The sequence below is a fragment of the Scyliorhinus torazame genome, chromosome 19 (assembly GCF_047496885.1).
Source record: "Scyliorhinus torazame isolate Kashiwa2021f chromosome 19, sScyTor2.1, whole genome shotgun sequence".
Classification (NCBI taxonomy): Eukaryota; Metazoa; Chordata; class Chondrichthyes; order Carcharhiniformes; family Scyliorhinidae; genus Scyliorhinus; species Scyliorhinus torazame.
Genome location: NC_092725.1, coordinates 32,069,043 through 32,090,532, shown reverse-complemented (window position 1 = coordinate 32,090,532; position 21,490 = coordinate 32,069,043). Strand labels below are relative to the sequence as shown.

At 58.6% G+C, this 21,490-nt stretch overlaps 1 protein-coding gene across 1 annotated transcript in view; it reads right to left on the bottom strand.

Annotated features, from left to right (window-relative positions):
- LOC140396077 (serine protease 33-like) overlaps positions 1 to 11,466 on the bottom strand; it is a 165,512-nt gene extending 154,046 nt beyond the window's left edge. The window contains exon 1 of the mRNA XM_072484179.1: positions 11,001 to 11,466. Coding sequence (XP_072340280.1) covers positions 11,001 to 11,034 — 34 coding nt within the window. The 5' untranslated portion in view covers positions 11,035 to 11,466. The remainder of the gene's footprint in view (positions 1 to 11,000) is intronic.
- Positions 11,467 to 21,490: the final 10,024 nt, after the last annotated feature.

Here is a 21,490-nt window from a genome sequence, read left to right as displayed (position 1 = left end):
AACTCCATCTACAAGTTTGCTGACGATTCGACCATAGTGGGCCGGATCTCGAATAACGATGAGTCAGAATACAGGAGGGAGATAGAGAATCTAGTGGAGTGATGCAGCGACAACAATCTCTCCCTCAATACCAGCAAAACTAAAGAGCTGGTAATTGACTTCAGGAAGCAAAGTACTGTACACACCCCTGCCAGCATCAACGGGGCTGAGGTGGAGATGGTTAGCAGCTTCAAATTCTGAGGGGTGCGCATCTCCAAAGATCTGTCCCGGTCCACCCACGTTGACGCTACCACCAGGAAAACACAACAGCGCCTATACTTCCTCAGGAAACTAAGGAAATTCGGCATGTCCACATTAACTCTTACCAACGTTTAATATAATAATAATCTTTTATTGTCACAAGTATGAAGTTATTGTGAAAAGATCCTCGTCGCCACATTCCGGCGCCAGTTCGCGGAGGCCGGTACAGGAATTGAACCCGTGCTGCTGGCCTTGTTCTGCATTACAAACCAGCTGTCTAGCCCACTGAGCTAAACCGGCCCAAACAGATGCACCATGGAAAGTATCCTATCGGGCTGCATCACAGCCTGGTATGGCGACTGCTCGGCCCAGGACCGCAAGAAACTTCAGAGAGTCGTGAACGCAGTCCAGTCCATCACATGAACCTACCTCCCATCCATTGACTCCATCAAGTCATAGCATTTACAGTGCAGAAGGAGGCCATTCAGTCCACCGAGTCTGCACCGGCCCTTGGAAAGAGCACCCTACCTGAGCCCACACCTCCACCCTATCCCAGTAACCCATTAACCCCCACCCATTGGATTTGGATTTTTGTTTGTCACTTGTACCAAGGTACAGTGAAAAGGTTTTTTCTGCAAGCAGCTGAACAGGTCATTAAGTACATGAAATCCAAATATCTTTGGGTCCCTCCTATTCCGACCTCTTGGTCCAACTTGGGGCAGCACGGTAGCATTGTGGATAGCACAATTGCTTCACAGCTCCAGGGTCCCAGGTTCGATTCCGGCTTGGGTCACTGTCTGTGCGGAGTCTGCACATCTTCCCCGTGTGTGCGTGGGTTTCCTCCGGGTGCTCCGGTTTCCTCCCACAGTCCAAAGATGTGCAGGTTAGGTGGATTGGCCATGATAAATTGGCCTTAGTGTCCAAAATTGCCCTTAGTGTTGGGTGGGGTTACTGGGTTATGGGGATAGGGTGGAGGTGTGGGCTTGGGTAGGGTGCTCTTTCCAAGAGCCGGTGCAGACTTGATGGGCCGAATGGCCTCCTTCTGCACTGTAAATTCTGTGAATCTCAAGTTGGAAAAGTCGTAAAGTCGGCATACACTCAGATAACCATAACCTTTGGGGGAAGGGAGTTAACTGACAGCCTGAGGATTGCAAACCTCAGGCGCAGGGCAGGGTTGATAAGGCAGGGCCTTCATCAGTAACCTCAGCCGGCCGGGGAATTGAACCCCCACTGCTGACCTTCACTGTGCATCACGAGCCAGTTCTTCAGCCAACTGAGCTCAACCAGGCCAGAAATGTGCACAGTGCTCCCAGTGTTGTTAAAGTGAATCCTCTCTCGAAGGCCTCCCATTGTTTTTGTCTTGTTAGGAGAGTTGTTTGACCAGTTTATCAGGTTTTATAGAGCACTCAGCACCAGATCACTGTGACCTGACATTCTTTGAAGTAAAAGCAACTGATTTATATCGAGCTCCATCAGAGCTCTCCACGAATCCCATTCACGCATCACCCTCCCGGCTCGACGTCCCACACTGATTCCCGGTTCCGCAACGCCTCCATTTTAAATTCACACCATTGTCTTCAAGGCCCTCGAAAGCCTTCTCCATCCGCTCCTCATCTCTGTAACCTCCTCCAGCCCCTACAACCCTCCCTAGCTCAGTAACCTCCTCCAGCCCCTACAACCCTCCCTATCTCAGTAACCTCCTCCAGCCCCTACAACCCTCTCTATCTCAGTAACCTCCTCCAGCCCCTACAACCCTCCCCATCTCAGTAACCTCCTCCAGTTCCTACAACCCTCCTCATCTCTGTAACCTCCTCCAGCCCCTACAACACTCCCCATCTCAGTAACCTCCTCCAGCCCCGACAACCCTCCCTATCTCTGTAAACCTCCTCCAGCCCCTACAACACTCCCTACCTCTGTAACCTCCTCCAGCCCCTACAACACTCCCTACCTCTGTAACCTCCTCCAGCCCCTACAACACTCCCTATCTCAGTAACCTCTTACCGCCCTCCGATATTTCTGTGTCTCTCCTATTCCGGCATCTTGAGCATTCCCCGATTTCCATCGTTCCTCAATTGGTCGCTGTGCCCGCAGCTGTCTCAGATGGGAGGACCGAATCTCTGGAAATGCCTCTCTAAACCTCAGCCTCACTCTCTCTGTCTCCAGCTCACTGAGTCTTTCTCTGCTTCTCACCATCTGTCTATATCTCTCCCACTGTCTCTCTCTGACTCATTCCGTCCACGTCCCTATCTCTGTCTTGCCTTCGCTTTTTCTATCTCTCCCTCTCTGAGTCTCTCTCTCGGTCGGTCTCTCTTCCTCTGCTGCATTCTCTCTCTGTCTGTTTCTGTCTCTCTGAATTGCTCCCTCTTTCTGTCTCTCTCCTCTCTGTCTCTCTCCATCCATCCGTCACTGTGTCTGTCTCTCTCCATCCCCTTCTCTCTACACCTCGGTTTCTGTCTCACTCCATCTGTCTCTCTCGCAATCCCTCTCTCTCTCTCATTCTGTGTCTCTCCCTGTTTCTGTTGGTCTCCCTCTGTCCCTTTCTCTGTTTCTCTTTCACTCTCGCTCTGCCTCAGTCTCTCTCTCTCTATCTCTCTGTCTATCTCTGTCTATCTCTGTCTATCTCTGTCTATCTCTGTCTATCTCTGTCTATCTCTGTCTATCTCTGTCTATCTCTGTCAGAAAGGAAAAGGTGGTGATGGTGTTGCATTGTTGATTGAAATAGATATTGATACAATATTGAGGAAAGGTATTGGCACAGACAATGTGGAATTTATCTGGGGCAAGTTAAGAAACACCACGGGGCAAAAAACATTTGTACAGGTGGCTTACAGACCAATAAACTGCAGTGATAATGTTGGGAAAAGCATTCATCAGGAAATCAGAGATGCATGTGGTAAAAGAACATCTGTGATTATGGTTCACTTTAATCTGCATTTAGATTGGATGACTCAAACTAGTCTCCGTACAATTGAGGAATTTATGATGTATATGGGATGGTTTTCTGGACCAATACGTTGAGGAATCAACAAGGGAACAGGTCATCTCGGGCTGGGTGTTGTGCAATGAGAAAGGATTCGTTGGCAATCTAGTTGCGAGAGGACCCTTGGGGAATGAGTGACCATAATATGATAGAATTCTTTATCAAGGTGGATAGTGAGGTAGTTGATTGTGAAACCAGGGTCTTGAACCTCACCAAAGGTAACTGTGATTGTATGAGGCATGATCTGGCTGTGATGGACTGGGAAACATTATTAAAGGATGTACAGGCGATGTAAGGAATTCAAGGAACGAATAGGGGACCTCCAAAAGTTGTTTATTCATATTTGGCGCAAGAGTAGAAAGGGAATTGTGACCAATCCATGACTTACAAGGGAAATTAGAGATAGTATTAGATTCAAAGAAGAGGCATTGAAATTAGAAAGAAAAAACAGCAGATCTGAGGATTGGGAACAGTTTAAAATTCGGCAAAGGTGGACCAAGGGATTGATTAAGAAGAAGAAAATACAATATAAAAGTAAGCTGGCAGGTAACATAAAAACTGACTGTTAAAGTTTCCATATGTATGAAAAGAGTAAAAGATGGGAAAAAACAAATGTAGGCCCTTTACAGTCCGAAATGGGGAAATTCATAACGGAGACAAAGAAATGGCTGAGGAACTAAATTCATACTTTGCTTCTGTCTTCACCAAGACATGAATAATGTACCGGAAGCTCCGAGAAACACAAGCTTCAGCGAGGAGCTGAAGGAAATTAGTATTTGTAAAAAGAATAGTGTGGGGAAATGTTGTTTTATATATAAATTTAGAGTATCCAATTATTTTTTTTCCCCAATTAAGGGGCAATATAATGTGGCCAATTCTCCTACTCTGCACATCTTTTTGGGTTGTGGGGGCGAGACCCACGCAGACATGGGGAGAATGTGTAAACTCCACATGGGCAGTGACCTGAGGCTGGGAACGAACCCGGGTCCTCGGCGCTGAGAGTTTTGGGGAGATAAATTGATTGAAGGTGGACAAACCTCCAGGGCCTTATAATCTTCATCCTAGAACACGTAAGGAAATGGCCCGAGAAATAGTAGATCCATTGGTGGTCATTTTCCAAAATTCTTTGGACTCTGGAATGGTTCCTACAGTTTGGATTGTAGCGAATGTAACCCCACTATTCAAAAAGGGAGTTAGGGAGAAAACAGGGAATTATAGACCAGTGAGCCTAGCATCGGGTAGGAGGAAAATTGTTCGAGTACATTATCAAGGAATTCATAGCACAGTACTTGGAAAGCAGTGGTACAAAAGTCAGCATGGATTTATGATTTATATACTTAGGAATATAGAAAGTCAGAGAGATCTGGGCGTGCGGGTCCACAGATCTTTGAAAGTGGCAACACGAGTGGACAAGGTAGTCAAGAAAGCATACAGAATGCTTGTCTTCATTGGATGGGGCATCGAGTATAAAAACTGGCAAGTCATGCTGCAGGTGTATAGAACCTTGGTAAGGCCGCATTTGGAATATTGCGCACAATTCTGGTCGCCACACTACGAGAAGGATGTGGAGGCTTTGGAGAGGGTGCAGAGGAGGTTTACAAGGATGTTGCCTGGTGTGGAGGGAGTTAGCTATGTGGAGAGACTGAATAGACTTGGAGTGTTTTCATTAGAAAGACGGAGGTTGAGGCATGGATAGAGCGGATGGGCAGGTACTCTTTCCCAGGGTGGAGGGGCCGTCACCAGGGGGCATAGGTATAAGGTTGATGAGGCAAAGTTTAGAGGAGATGTGCGAGGCAGGTTTTTTTACGCAGACAGTGGTGAGTGCCTGGAATGCGTTGCCAGGGGAGGTTGTGGAAGCAGATACATTAACGGCGTTCAAAACGCATCTTGACAAATACATGGATAGGACATGTATACAGAGGGATATGGCACAAGGAAGTGCTGAGGGTTTCGGCAAAGGTTGGTATCGTGGCCGGTGCAGGCTTGGATGGCCAAAGGGCCTGTTCCTGTGCTGTATTGTTCTCTGAAAGGGAAATCATGCTTTACAAATCTACTGGAATTCTTTGAAGATGTAACTCGTAGAGTTGACCAGGGAGAACCGGTAAATGTGGTTTAGGCTTCAGAAGGCTTTTAACAAGGGCTCACATTGCAGATTACTATCTAAAGTTAAAGCACATAGGTTTTTCTGATTGTCAGGCAGTCACTAGTACAGGGAGCTGTGCTAAACCTCAACTGTTCACATTATATATTAATGATTTGGACAAGGGAACTAAATTGCAGATGACATAATTTTGGGCGAGAGGGTGAACTATGAGGAGGATGCGGAGATGCTTCAATGGGATTTGGACAGGCTGAGTGAGTGGAGATATGCATGGCAGATGCAGTATAATGTGGATAGATGTGAGGTTATCCGCTTCGGTAGCAAAAATAGGAAGGCAGATTATTATCTGAATGGGTGTAAATTGAGAGAGGTGGATCATCAGCGAGACCTTGGTGTCCTTGTGCATCAGTCACTGAAAGTAAGCACGCAGGCAGACAGTAAAGAAGGCAAATAAGACGATAGGGCATAAGAGCAGAATTAGGTCACTCGGCCCATCGAGTCTGCTCCTCCATTCAATCATGGCTGATATTTTTCTCATCCTCATTCTCCTGCCTTCTCCCCATAACCTCTGGTCCCCTTATTAATCAAGAACCTATCTATCTCTTTCTAAAAGACACTCAGTGATTTGGCCTCCACAGCCTTCATGGGCAAAGAGTTCCACAGATTCACCACCCTCTGGCTGAAGAAATTCCTCCTCCTCTCTGTTTTAAAAGATCGTCCCTTTAGTCTGAGATGGTGTCCTCTGGTTCTAGTTTTTCCTACAAGTGGAAATACCCTCTCCACGTCCACTTTATCCAGGCCTAGCAGTGTCCTGTAAGTTTCAATAAGATCCACCCTCATCCTTCTAAACTCCAACGAATACAGACCCAAAGTCCTCAACCGTTCCTCGGACCACAAACTCTTCATTCAAGGGATCATTCTTGTGAACCTCCTCTGGACCCTTTCCAAGGCCAGCATATCCTTCCTTAGATATGGGGCCCAAAACTGCTCACAATACTCCAAATGGGGTCTGATCAGAGCCTTATGTAGCCTCAGAAGTACATCCCTGGTCTTGTATTCTAGCCCTCTCGACATGAATGCCAATATTGCATTTGCCTTCCTAACTGCCGACTGAACCTGCACTTTAACCTTAAGAGAATCATGAACAAGGACGCCCAAGTCCCTTTGTGCTTCTGATTTCCTAAGTATCTCCCCAGTGGTATGCTGGCCTTCATAGCGAAAGGATTTGAGTATAGGACTAGGGATCTTTGACTCCAACTGTTTAAGGCATTGGTGAGGCCACACCTGGAGCAGTGTGTGCAGTTTTGGTGTCCTTGTTTGAGGAAGGATGTTCTTGTTATGGAGAGAGTGCAGCGAAGGTTTACTAGGCTGATTTCTAGGATGGCAGGATTGTCATAAGAGGAGACACTAAGTTGATATTCATTGGAGTTTAGAAGAGTGAGAGGGGATCTCTTATAAAATTCTTACAGGATTAGAGCAAAGAAATGTACAGCACAGGAACAGGCCCTTCGGCTCTCCAAGCCTGTGCCGACCATGCTGCCCGACTAAACTACATTCTTCTACACTTCCTGGGTCCGTATCCCTCTATTCCCATCCTATTCATGTAGCTGTCAAGATGCCCCTTAAATTTCACTATCGTCCCTGCTTCCACCACCTCCTCCGGTAGCGAGTTCCAGGCACCCAATACCCTCGGTGTAAAAAAACTTGCCTCGTACATCTCCTCTAAACCTTGCCCCTCACACCTTAAACCCCCTAGTAATTGACCCCTCTACCCTGGGGAAAAGCCTCTGACTATCCACTCTGTCTATGCCCCTCATAATTTTGTAAATCTCGATCAGGTCGCCCTTCAACCTCTGTCGTTCCAGTGAGAACAAACCGAGTTTATTCAACCGCTCCTCATAGCTAATGCCCTCCATACCAGGCAACATTCTGGTAAATCTCTTCTGCACCCTCTCTAAAGCCTCCACATCCTTCTGGTCGTGTGGCGACCAGAATTGAACACAAGACTCCAAGTGTGGCCTAACTAAGGTTCTATACAACATGACTTGCCAATTCTTATACTGAATGCCCCGGCCAATGAAGGCAAGCATGCCGTATGCCTTCTTGACTACCTTCTCCACCTGTGTTGCCCCTTTCAGTGACCTGTGGACCTGTACATTGAGATCTCTCTGACTCTCAATACTCTTGAGGGTTCTACCATTCACTGTATATTCCCTACCTGCATTCGGCCGGGTAGATTCAGAATGTTCCAGATGGTGGGGGTGGGTCCAGAACTAGGGGTCATAGTTTGAGGATAAGGCGTAAACCTTTTAGGACTGAGGTGAGGAGAAATTTATTCACCCAGGCAGTGATGAATCTGTGGAATTCACGACCAAAACGTTGTATAATTTCAAGAAGGAATGAGATATAGCTCTTGGAGCTAAAGGGATCAAGTGATATGTGGGGGAGGGGGTGGGGGAGGGGGGAGGGGGAGGGGGGGGGCGGGAAGAGGGAGAGATCAAGGTATTGAACTTGATCAGCTATGATCATAATGAATGGCAGGGTAGGCTCTAAAGGCTGAATGGCCGCCTTCTGCTTCTATTTTCTATATATGTCTCTCTCTCTCTCTGACTCTGTTTCTGTCTCCCTCTCTCGGTTTCTGTATCTCTGTCTCTGTCTCTCTCATTCTTTTAAGATGTTGCATAAAACTGACCTCTTTATCCGAGTTTCAAATCTGCCCCTCCCATCTCCTCATGTATCTCGTGTCGACCTTATGTTTAAACTGTTGTTTAACTTTTTCTCTCTGTATACTTTATACATTTCCACCTCCTCCCCCCCCCCCCTTCTCTGATTTATACATTTCCACCTTCCCTCCCTCTCTCTCTCCAATCATTTCCACCGCCCCTTCTCTTCCTCTCTGTCCTTCACAAAATCTTGGCCACCATCCCCCCCTCACTCCTTCACAATCATTTCCCCTCTCACTCCTTCACACAATCATTTCCCCTTCCCCTCACTCCTTCACACAATCATTCCCCTTCCACTCACTCCTTCAGTCATTTCCCCCTTCCCCCTCACTCCTCCACAATCATTTCCCCCTTCCCCCTCTCACTCCTCCACAATCATTTCCCCCTTCCCCTCTCACTCCTTCACACAATCATTTCCCCTTCCCCTCACTCCTTCAGTCATTTCCCCCTTCCCCTCACTCCTCCACAATCATTTCCCCCTTCCCCCTCTCTCCTCCACAATCATTTCCCACTTCCCCCCTCCACAATCATTTCCCCCTTCCCCCTATCACTCCTTCACACAATCATTTCCCCTTCCCCTCACTCCTTCAGTCATTTCCCCCTTCCCCCTCACTCCTCCACAATCATTTCCCCCTTCCCCCTCTCACTCCCTCACACAATCATTTCACCTTCCCCTCACTCCTTCAGTCATTTCTCCCTTCCCCCTCTCACTACTCCACAATCATTTCCCCCTTCCCCCCTCCACAATCATTTCCCCCTTCCCCCTCTCACACCTCCACAATAATTTCCCCCTTCCCCCCTCCACAATCATTTCCCCCTTCCCCCTCTCACTCCTTCACACAATCATTTCCCATTCCCCTCACTCCTTCAGTCATTTCCCCCTTTCCCTCTCACTCCTCCACAATCATTTCCCCCTCTCACTCCTTCACACAATCATTTCCCCTTCCCCTCACTCCTTCAGTCGTTTCCCCCTTCCCCTCACTCCTCCACAATCATTTCCCCCTTCCCCCTCTCTCCTCCACAATCATTTCCCACTTCCCCCCTCCACAATCATTTCCCCCTTCCCCCTATCACTCCTTCACACAATCATTTCCCCTTCCCCTCACTCCTTCAGTCATTTCCCCCTTCCCCCTCACTCCTCCACAATCATTTCCCCCTTCCCCCTCTCACTCCCTCACACAATCATTTCACCTTCCCCTCACTCCTTCTGTCATTTCTCCCTTCCCCCTCTCACTCCTCCACAATCATTACCCCCTTCCCCCTCTCACTCCTCCACAATCATTTCCCCCTTCCCCCCTCCACAATCATTTCCCCCTTCCCCCTCTCACTCCTCCACAATCATTTCCCCCTTCCCCCTCTCACTCCTCCACAATCATTTCCCCCCTCCACAATCATTTCCCCCTTCCCCCTCTCACTCCTCCACAATCATTTCCCCCTTCCCCCTCTCACTCCTCCACAATAATTTCCCCCCTCCACAATCATTTCCCCCTTCCCCCTCTCACTCCTTCACACAATCATTTCCCCTTCCCCCCACTCTTTCAGTCATTTCCCCCTTTCCCTCTCACTCCTCCACAATCATTTCTCCCTCTCACTCCTTCACACAATCATTTCCCCTTCCCCTCACTCCTTCAGTCATTTCCCCCTTCCCCCTCACTCCTCCACAATAATTTCCCCCTTCCCCCTCTCACTCCCTCACACAATCATTTCACCTTCCCCTCACTCCTTCAGTCATTTCTCCCTTCCCCCTCTCACTCCTCCACAATCATTACCCCCTTCCCCCTCTCACTCCTCCACAATCATTTCCCCCTTCCCCCCTCCACAATCATTTCCCCCTTCCCCCTCTCACACCTCCACAATAATTTCCCCCTTCCCCCCTCCACAATCATTTCCCCCTTCCCCCTCTCACTCCTTCACACAATCATTTCCCCTTCCCCTCACTCCTTCAGTCATTTCCCCCTTTCCCTCTCACTCCTCCACAATCATTTCCCCCTCTCACTCCTTCACACAATCATTTCCCCTTCCCCTCACTCCTTCAGTCATTTCCCCCTTCCCCTCACTCCTCCACAATCATTTCCCCCTTCCCCCTCTCTCCTCCACAATCATTTCCCACTTCCCCCCTCCACAATCATTTCCCCCTTCCCCCTATCACTCCTTCACAATCATTACCCCCTTCCCCCTCTCACTCCTCCACAATCATTTCCCCCTCCACAATCATTTCCCCCTTCCCCCTCTCACTCCTCCACAATCATTTCCCCCTTCCCCCTCTCACTCCTCCACAATCATTTCCCCCCTCCACAATCATTTCCCCCTTCCCCCTCTCACTCCTCCACAATAATTTCCCCCCTCCACAATCATTTCCCCCTTCCCCCTCTCACTCCTTCACACAATCATTTCCCCTTCCCCCCACTCCTTCAGTCATTTCCCCCTTTCCCTCTCACTCCTCCACAATCATTTCTCCCTCTCACTCCTTCACACAATCATTTCCCCTTCCCCTCACTCCTTCAGTCATTTCCCCCTTTCCCTCTCACTCCTCCACAATCATTTCTCCCTCTCACTCCTTCACACAATCATTTCCCCCTTCCACTCACTCCTTCAGTCATTTCCCCCTTCCCCCTCTCACTCCTCCACAATCATTTCCCCCTTCCCCCTCCACAATCATTTCCCCTTCCCCCTCTCACTCCTCCACAATAATTTCCCCCTTCCCCCTCCACAATCATTTCCCCCTTCCCCCTCTCACTCCTCCACAATCATTTTCCCCCCTCCCAATCTAATTCCATCTCTATCACTCTCTCTTAGTCACACACTTATCTTTCTCTACCTTTCCTCTCTCAGCCACCCTTGCCCGCAGCTAGGTTTGAAAATGGCAGGCGACGTAAGACCCCTGGGTTAGGGGAGGTGAGGATGGGCGAAGGAGGCAAATTTATACATAAACAAAAGAAGAGTTGGGAACACTCACAGCTCGCCAGGAACATCGCCAGCAGCCCCTTCATCCCGTCCGGGTGGCGGTGCTAATCCGCTGAAGCTCCTGTCCAAGTCACAGCCGGAGGTAGGGGTGGGAGAATGGGAGTTGCTGGTGGACGCGGGGAGAGAGGGGCAGGTAGGAGAGGGGAAGCCCGGGATGAGCCTGTTGCGGTATCGACAACCTGGCGCAGTTGGGGCCGGGAGAAGGGGGAGTGCCACTTCCTCAGCACATGAACGATACTGAAGTTTGTGTGGAGATTGCTGAACGCATTCCAGAACAATGAGGCACACACAGGTCTCGGGAGCACTTCCTCCTCGCAACTGTTTGCAAACTTCCTCAGAGGCCACAATGCCAGGTGAGGTGGGGTATGGTCGATGAATCGCCTCAGTAAATTCCCTCTCCTCACACTGCCAATTCTGCGACCTGCACTTGGGTCAGAGCCGCCCACGCAGCCAGGTGTCGGGTTACGTCTCCCTTCCCCACCTCCACCTGGCGCCCACAATGAAGTTAAACTCATCGGAGGCCCCGCTCTCAGCCAGCCCACGATTCCAAATCTGTCTGCAGCCCTCAAACCCCCGTCCCCCACCCGTCACTCACTCTGTAACCTCCACAACCTTCCCTGCCTCTATAATTTCCTCCAGGTCCCTTCAACCATCCCTATCTCTGTATTCTTCTCCAGCTCCCTTCAATCCTCCTCAACCCCCCCCCCAACCCCCCCCCCAACCCCCCCCCTCAACCCCCCCAACCCCCCCCTCAACCCCCCCAACCCCCCCCTCAACCCCCTCAACCCCCCCCCTCAACCCCCTCAACCCCCCCCCTCAACCCCCCCAACCCCCCCCAACCCCCCCTCAACCCCCCGAACCCCCCCTCAACCCCCCGAACCCCCCCCTCAACCCCCCGAACCCCCCCGAACCCACCCTCAACCCCCCGAACCCCCCCCCTCAACCCCCCGAACCCCCCCCCTCAACCCCCCGAACCCCCCCCCTCAACCCCCCGAACCCCCCCCCTCAACCCCCCGAACCCACCCCTCAACCCCCCGAACCCCCCCTCAACCCCCCGAACCCCCCCCAACCCCCCGAACCCCCCCTCAAACCCCCTCAACCCCCCCCTCAACCCCCCCAACCCCCCCCCCTCAACCCCCCCAACCCCCCCCCTCAACCCCCCCAACCCCCCCCCTCAACCCCCCCAACCCCCCCCTCAACCCCCCCAACCCCCCCCCCAACCCCCCCAACCCCCCCCCAACCCCCCCAACCCCCCCCCTCAACCCCCCCCCTCCCCCCCTCAACCCCCCCCCCCTCAACCCCCCCCTCAACCCCCCCTCAACCCCCCCAACCCCCCCCTCAACCCCCCCAACCCCCCCCAACCCTCCCCCTCAACCCCCCCCCAACCCCCCCTCAACCCCCCCCAACCCCCCCCTCAACCCCCCCTCAACCCCCCCTCAACACCCCCTCAACACCCCCCCAACCCCCCCTCAACCCCCCCAACCTCCCCCTCAACCCCCCCAACCCCCCCCTCAACCCCACCAACCCCCCCCACCAACCCCCCCTCAACCCCACCAACCCCCCCCTCAACCCCACCAACAACCCCTCAACCCCCCCCTCAACCCCACCCCCCTCAACACCCCCAACCCCACCCCCCTCAACCCCCCCCCTCAACCCCCCCCCCTCAACCCCCCCCCCTCAACCCCCCCCTCAACCCCCCCCCCCTCAACCCCCCCCAACCCCCCCCCTCAACCCCCCCCCTCAACCCCCCCCTCAAACCCCCCAACCCCTCCCTCAACCCCCCCCCTCAACCCCCCCCTCAACACCTCCCCTCAACCCCCCCTCAAACCCCCCAACCCCCCCCTCAACCCCCCCAACCCCCCCTCAAACCCCCCAACCCCCCCTCAACCCCCCAACCCCCCCCTCAACCCCCCCAACCCCCCCCTCAACCCCCCCAACCCCCCTCAACCCCCCGCCTCAACCCCCCGCCTCAACCCCCTCAACCCCCCGCCTCAACCCCCCCAACCTCAACCCCCCCCCCCCCAACCCCCCCCCTCAACCCCCCCCAACCCCCCCCCTCAACCCCCCCAACCAACCCCCTCAAACCCCCCCAAACCCCCCCGCTCAAACCCCCCCGCTCAAACCCCCCCGCTCAAACCCCCCCGCTCAAACCTCCCCGCTCAAACCCCCCCGCTCAAACCCCCCCGCTCAAACCCCCCCGCTCAAACCCCCCCGCTCAAACCCCCCCGCTCAAACCCTCCCGCTCAAACCCCCCCGCTCAAACCCCCCCGCTCAAACCCCCCCGCTCAAACCCCCCCGCTCAAACCCCCCCTCAAACCCCCCCCTCAAACCCCCCCCTCAAACCCCCCCTCAAACCCCCCCTCAAACCCCCCCTCAAACCCCCCCTCAACCCCCCCCTCAAACCCCCCCTCAAACCCCGCCCCCTCAAACCCCGCCCCCTCAAACCCCCCCTCAAACCCCCCCCTCAACCGCCCCCTCAAACCCCCCCCCTCAAACCCCCCCCTCAAACCCCCCCCTCAAACCCCCCCCTCAACCCCCCCTCACCCCCCCCTCAAACCCCCTCAAACCCTCCCCCTCAAACGCCCCCCTCAAACGCCCCCCTCAAACCCCCCCAAGCCCCCCCAAATCCCCCCTCAAACCCCCCCAAATCCCCCCTCAAACCCCCCCTCAACCCCCCCCTCAGCCCCCCTCAAACCCCCCCTCAAACCCCCCCCTACCCCCCCTCAACCCCCCCACAAACCCCCCCCCACCCCCCTCAAACCCCCCACCCCCCTCAAACCCCCCCACCCCCCCAAACCCCCCCACCCCCCCAAACCCCCCTACCCCCCTCAAACCCCCCCACCCCCCTCAAACCCCCCCACCCCCCTCAAACCCCCCCACCCCCCTCAAACCCCCCCTCAAAGCCCCCCCCTCAAAGCCCCCCTCAAACCCCCCCCAAAACCCCCCTCCCCCTCAAACCCCCCCCTCAACACCCCCCAACCCCCCCTCAAACCCCCTCCCCTCAACCCCCCCTCAAACCACCCCCTCAAACCCCCCCTCTCAACCCCCCTCAAACCCCCCCGCCCCCTCAAACCCCCCCTCAAACCCCCCTCAAACCCCCCCTCAAACCCCCCCTCCTCAACACCCCCTCCTCAAACCCACCCCCTCAAACCCACCCCCTCAAACCTACCCCCTCAAACCCCCCCTCAAAACCCCACCCTCAAACCCCCCCCTCAAACCCCACTCAACCCCCCCAACTCACCCCTCCCCCCCACCCTCAACCCCCTTCAACCACCCCCTCCTCAACCCCCCCTCCTCAACCCCCCCCTCCTCAACCCCCCTCTCCTCAACCCCCCTCTCCTCAACCCCCCCTCCACAACCCCCCCTCCTCAACCCCCCTCCTCAACCCCCCCTCCACAACCCCCCCTCCACAACCCCCCCTCCACAACCCCCCCTCCTCAACCCCCCCCTCCTCAACCCCCCTCTCCTCAACCCCCCCTCCACAACCCCCCCTCCACAACCCCCCCTCCTCAACCCCCCCTCCTCAACCCCCCCTCCTCAACCCCCCCTCCTCAACCCCCCCTCCTCAACCCCCCCTCCTCAACCCCCCCTCCACAACCCCCCCTCCACAACCCCCCCTCCTCAACCCCCCCTCCTCAACCCCCCTCCTCAAACCCCCCTCCTCAACCCCCCCTCCTCAACCCCCCCTCCTCAACCCCCCCTCCTCAACCCCCCCCTCCTCAACCCCCCCCTCCTCAACCCCCCCTCCTCAACCCCCCCTCCTCAACCTTCCCTCCTCAACCCTCCCTCCTCAACCCCCCCTCCTCAACTCCCCCCCTCCTCAACCCCCCCTCCTCAACCCCCCCCTCTTCAACCCCCCCCTCCTCAACCCCCCCTCCTCAACCCCCCCTCCTCAACCCCCCCTCCTCAACCCCCCCTCCTCAACCCCCCCCTCCTCAACCCCCCCTCCTCAACCCCCCCTCCTCAACCCCCCTTCTCAACCCCCCCTCCTCAACCCTCCCTCCTCAACCCTCCCTCAACCCCCCTCAACTTCAAACCCCCCTCAACCTCCGCTCAACCCCCCCAACCCCCTCCTCAAACCCCTCCTCAAACCCCCCTCAACCCCCCCTCAACCCCCCGCTCAGCCCTCCAGCTCAGCCCCCCCACAACCCCCCTCAACTCCCTCCTCAAACCCCCAACCCCCCTCTCAAACCCCCCCTCTCAAACCCCGCCCCCTCAAACCCCGCCCCCTCAAACCCCCCCTCAAACCCCCCCTCAAACCCCCCCATCAAACCCCCCCTCAAACCCCCCCTCAAACCCCCCCCCCTCAACCGCCCCCTCAAACCCCCCCTCAAATGCCCCCCCTCAAACCCCCCCCTCAAACCCCCCCTCAAACCCCCCCCTCAAACCCCCCCTCAAACCCCCCCTCAAACCCCCCTCACCCCCCCCTCACCCCCCCTCAACCCCCCCCTCAAAACCCCCCAAACCCCCCCTCAAACCCTCCCCCTCAAACGCCCCCCTCAAACCCCCCCAAATCCCCCCTCAAAGCCCCCCAAATCACCCCTCAAACCCCCCCAAATCCCCCCTCAAACCCCCCCTCAACCCCCCCCTCAGCCCCCCTCGAACACCCCCAACCCCCCTCAACCCCCCCCCACAAACCCCCCCACCCCCCTCAAACCCCCCCACCCCCCTCAAACCCCCCCACCCCCCCAAACCCCCCCACCCCCCTCAAACCCCCCCACCCCCTCAAACCCCCCCACCCCCCTCAAACCCCCCCTCAAAGCCCCCCCTCAAAGCCCCCCTAAAAAAAACCCCAAAACCCCCCTCCCCCTCAAACCCCCCCCTCAACCCCCCCCAACCCCCCCTCAAACCCCCTCCCCTCAACCCCCCTCAAGCCACCCCCTCAAACCCCCCCTCTCAACCCCCCTCAAACCCCCCGCCCCCTCAAACCCCCCCCCTCAAACCCCCCTCAAACCCCCCCCTCCTCAACACCCCCTCCTCAAACCCACCCCCTCAAACCCACCCCCTCAAACCTACCCCCTCAAATCCCCCTCAAAACCCCCCCCTCAAACCCCCCCCAAACCCCCCCTCAAACCCCCCCTCAAACCCCACTCAACCCCCCCAACCCACCCCTCCCCTCCACCCTCAACCCCCTTCAACCACCCCCCTCCTCAACCCCCTCTCCTCAACCCCCCTCTCCTCAACCCCCCTCTCCTCAACCCCCCCTCCTCAACCCAACCTCCTCAACCCCCCCTCCTCAACCCCCCCTCCTCAACCCCCCCTCCTCAACCCCCCCTCCTCAACCCCCCCTCCTCAACCCCCCCTCCTCAACCCCCCTCCTCAACACCCCTCCTCAACCCCCCTCCTCAACCCCCCCTCCTCAACCCCCCCTCCTCAACCCCCCCTCCTCAACCCTCCCTCCTCAACCCTCCCTCCTCAACCCCCCCTCCTCAACTACCCCCCCTCCTCAACTCCCCCCCCTCCTCAACCCCCCCCTCCTCAACACCCCCCTCCTCAACCCCCCTCCTCAACCCCCCCTCCTCAACCCCCCCTCCTCAACCCCCCCTCCTCAACCCCCCCTCCTCAACACCCCCTCCTCAACCCCCCCTCCTCAACACCCCCCTCCTCAACCCCCCCCTCCTCAACCCCCCCCCTCCTCAACCCCCGCCTCCTCAACCCCCCCCCTCAACCCCCCCCTCCTCAACCCCCCCCTCCTCAACACCCCCCTCCTCAACCCCCCTCCTCAACCCCCCTCCTCAACCCCCCTCCTCAACCCCCCTCCTCAACCCTCCTCCTCAACCCTCCCTCCTCAACCCTCCCTCCTCAACCCTCCCTCAACCCCCCTCAACCCCCCCTCAACCTCCGCTCAACCCTCCCCTCAACCCCCCCCAACCCCCTCCTCAAACCCCTCCTCAAACCCCCCTCAACCCCCCCCCTCAACCCCCCGCTCAGCCCTCCAGCTCAGCCCCCCCACAACCCCCCTCAACTCCCTCCTCAAACCCCCAACCCCCCTCTCAACCCCCCCCTCTCAACCCCCCCCTCTCAACCCCCCCCTCTCAACCCCCCCCTCTCAACCCCCCCCTCTCAACCCCCCCCCTCTCAACCCCCCCCTCTCAACCCCCCCCTCTCAAACCCCCCTCTCAAACCCCCTTCTCAACCCCCCCTCTCAACCCCCCCTCTCAACCCCCCGCCTCACAACCCCCCGCCTCACAACCCCCCGCCTCACAACCCCCCGCCTCGCAACCCCCCACCCTCTTAACCCCCCCTCTTAACCCCCCCCTCTTAACCCCCCCCTCTTAACCCCCCCTCTTACCCCCCTCTTAACCCCCCCTCTTAACCCCCCCTCTTAACCCCCCTCTGAACCCCCCCTCTTAACCCCCCCTCTTAACCCCCCCTCTTAACCCCCCCCTCTTTTACCCCCCCTCTTAACCCCCCCTCTTTTACCCCCCTCTTAACCCCCCCTCTTAACCCCCCCTCTTAACCCCCCCTTCTTAACCCCCCCTTCTTAACCCCACCTCTTAACCCCACCTCTTAACCCCACCTCTTAACCCCCCCCTCTTAACCCCCCCTTAACCCCCCCTCTTAACCCCCCTCAACACCCCCCTCAACACCCTTCAACCCGACCCCTTCAAACCCCCCTCAACCCGCCCCCCTCAAACCCCCCTCAACCCACCCCCTCAACCCCCCCCTCAACTCCCCCCCAACCCATCCCCCTCAAGCCCCCCCTCAACCTCCCCCTCAAGACCCCCTCATCCCCCCACTCAACCCCCCCAACCCTCAACCCCCCCCAACCCTCAACCCCCCCAACCCTCAACCCCCCCAACCCTCAACCCCCCCCAACCCCTCCATCCCCCCCCAACCAACCCCCCAACCAACCCCCCAACCAACCCCCCAACCAACCCCCCAACCAACCCCCCAACCAACCCCCCAACCAACCCATCAACCACCCCTCAACCCCCCTCACCCTCTACCCCCCTCAACCCTCCCCCTCAAAACCCCCACTCACCCCCCTCAACCCCACCTTCAAACCCACCCCCCTCAACCCCCAACCCCCCCCTCAACCCCCCCAACCCCCCCTCAACCCCCCAACCCCCGCTTCAACTCCCCTCAACCCCCCAACCCCCCTCAACCCCCCCAACCCCCCCACCCTCAACCCCCCCAACCCCCTCTCAACCCCCCCAACCCCCCCTCAACCCCCCCAACCCCCCCCTCAACCCCCCGCCTCAACCCCCCCCAACCCCCCCCTCAACCCCCCGCCTCAACCCCCCGCCTCAACCCCCCCAACCCCCCCCTCAACCCCCCCAACCTCAACCACCCCCCCTCAACCCCCCCAACACCCCCGTCAACCCCGCCAACCCCCCCCTCAACCCCCCCAACCCCCTCAAACCCCCCCCTCAAACCCCCCCGCTCAAGCCCCCCCGCTCAAGCCCCCCCGCTCAAGCCCCCCCGCTCAAACCCCCCCGCTCAAACCCCCCCGCTCAAACCCCCCCGCTCAAACCCCCCCGCTCAAACCCCCCCGCTCAAACCCCCCCGCTCAAACCCCCCCACTCAAACCCCCTCCCTCAAACCCTCCCCCTCAAACGCCCCCCTCACACCCCCCCAAACCCCCCCTCAAACCCCCCCAAAGCCCCCCTCAAACCCCCCCCTCAACCCCCCCCTCAGCCCCCCCTCAAACCCCCCCTCAAACCCCCCCAACCCCCCCCACAAACCCCCCCATCCCCTCAAACCCCCCCACCCCCCTCAAACCCCCCCACACCCCCCCAAATCCCCCCACCCCCCTCAAACCCCCCCACCCCCCTCAAACCCACCCGCCCCCTCAAACCCCCCCACCCCCCTCAAACCCCCCCTCAAAGCCCCCCCCTCAAAGCCCCCTCAAACCTCCCCAAAACCCCCCTCCCCCTCAAACCCCCCCCAACCCCCCCTCAAACCCCCTCCCCTCAACCCCCCAATCAAAACCCCCCTCAAACCCCCCCGCCCCCCTCAAACCCCCCCTCAAACCCCCCCCTCAAACCCCCCCTTAAACCCCCCCTTAAACCCCCCCTCAAACCCCCCCTCAAACCCCCCCTCAAACCCCCCCTCAAACCCCCCTCCTCAACCCCCCCTCCTCAACGCCCCCTCCTCAAACCCACCCCCTCAAACCCACCCCCTCAAACCTACCCCCTCAAACCCCCCCTCAAAACCCCCCCTCAAACCCTCCCCAAACCCCCCCCCTCAAACCCCCCCCTCAAACCCCACTCAACCCCCCAACCCCCCCCCACCCACCCCTCCCCCCCACCCTCAACCCCCTTCAACCACCCCCCTCCTCAACCCCCCTCTCCTCAACCCCCCCTCCTCAACCCCCCCTTCTCAACCCCCCCTCCTCAACCCCCCCTCCTCAACCCCCCCTCCACAACCCCCCCCTCAGCCCCCCCTCAAACCCCCCCTCAAACCCCCCCAACCCCCCCCACAAACCCCCCCATCCCCTCAAACCCCCCCACCCCCCTCAAACCCCCCCACACCCCCCCAAATCCCCCCACCCCCCTCAAACCCCCCCACCCCCCTCAAACCCACCCGCCCCCTCAAACCCCCCCACCCCCCTCAAACCCCCCCTCAAAGCCCCCCCCTCAAAGCCCCCTCCCCCCACCCCCTCACCCCCCCCACCCCACCCCCCCCACCCCCTCACCCCCCACCCCCCCTCAAACCCCCTCAACCCCCCCGCCCCCCTCACCCCCCCCACACAACCCCCCTCAAACCCCCCCCTACCCCCCCTACCCCCCCTCAACCCCCCCTCCAACCCCCCCCTCAAACCCCCCCCACAAACCCCCCCCTAAACCCCCCCCTCCTCACGCACCCGCCTCAACCACCCCCTCACACCCACCCCCCTCACACCACCCCTCACCACCCCCCCTCAAACCCCCCCCAAACCTCACCCCCCCCTCAAACCCCCCCTCAAACCCCACATCAACCCCCCCCCAACCCCCCCCCCCACCCACCCCTCCCCCCCACCCTCACAACCCCCTTCACACCACCCCCCTCCTCAACCCCCCTCTCCTCAACCCCCCCTCCTCAACCCCCCCTTCTCAACCCCCCCTCCTCAACCCCCCCTCCTCAACCCCCCCCTCCACAACCCCCCTCCTCACCCCCCCTCCTCAACCCCCCTCCTCAACCCCCCTCCCTCAACCCCCCTCCTCAACCCCCTCCTCAACCCCCCTCCTCAACCCCCCTCCTCAACCCCCCCTCCTCAACCCCCCTCCTCAACCCTCCCTCCTCAACCCTCCTCCTCAACCCTCCCTCCTCAACCCCCCCCTCCTCAACCCCCCCTCCTCAACCCCCCTCCTCAACCCCCCCCTCCTCAACCCCCCCTCCTCAACCCCCCCCTCCTCAACCCTCCCTCCTCAACCCTCCCTCAACCCCCCTCAACTTCAAACCCCCCCTCGACCTCCGCTCAACCCTCCCCTCAACCCCCCCCAACCCCCTCCTCAAACCCCTCCTCAAACCCCCCTCAACCCCCCCCCTCAACCCCCTGCTCAGCCCTCCCCCTCAGCCCCCCCACAACCCCCCTCAACTCCCTCCTCAAACCCCCAACCCCCCTCTCAACCCCCCTCTCAACCCCCCCTCTCAACCCCCCCTCTCAACCCCCCCTCTCAAACCCCCCCTCTCAACCCCCCCCTCTCAACCCCCCCCTCTCAACCCCACCCTCTCAACCCCCCCTCTCAAACCCCCCTCTCAAACCCCCCTCTCAACCCCCCCTCTCAACCCCCCCTCTCAACCCCCCCTCTCAACCCGACCCCCTCAAACCCCCCTCAACCCGCACCCCTCAAACCCCCCTCAACCCGCCCCCTCAACCCCCCCTCAACCCCCCCCAACCATCCCCCTCAAGCCCCCCCTCAACCTCCCCCCTCAAGACCCCCCTCATCCCCCCACTCAACACCCCACTCAACCCCAACCCTCAACCCCCCCAACCCTCAACCCCCTCAACCCCCCAACCCTCAACCCCCCCCAACCCTCAACCCCCCCCAACCCTCAACCCCCCCAACCCCTCCATCCCCCCCAACCAACCCCCCAACCAACCCCCCAACCAACCCCTCAACCCCCCCTCAACCCCCCCTCCACCCTCCACCCCCAACCCCCTCAACCCTCCCCCTCAAAACCCCCACTCACCCCCCTCAACCCCACCTTCAAACCCCCCCCCCTCAACCCCCCCAACCCCCCCCCAACCCCCCCTCAACCACCCAACCCCCCCTCAACCCCCCCCTCAACCCCCCCCAACCCCCCCCCTCAACCCCCCAACCCCCCCCAAACCCCCCCAACCCCCCCGCAACCCCCCCAACCCCCCCCTCAACCCCCCGCCTCAACCCCCCCAACCCCCCGCCTCAACCCCCCCTCAACCCCCCCAACCTCAACCCCCCCCCAACCCCCCCCACCCCCCCCTCAACACCCCCAACCCCCCCTCAACCCCCCCTCAACCCCCCAACCAACCCCTCAAACGACACCCCAAACCCCCCCGCTCAAACCCCCTCTCAA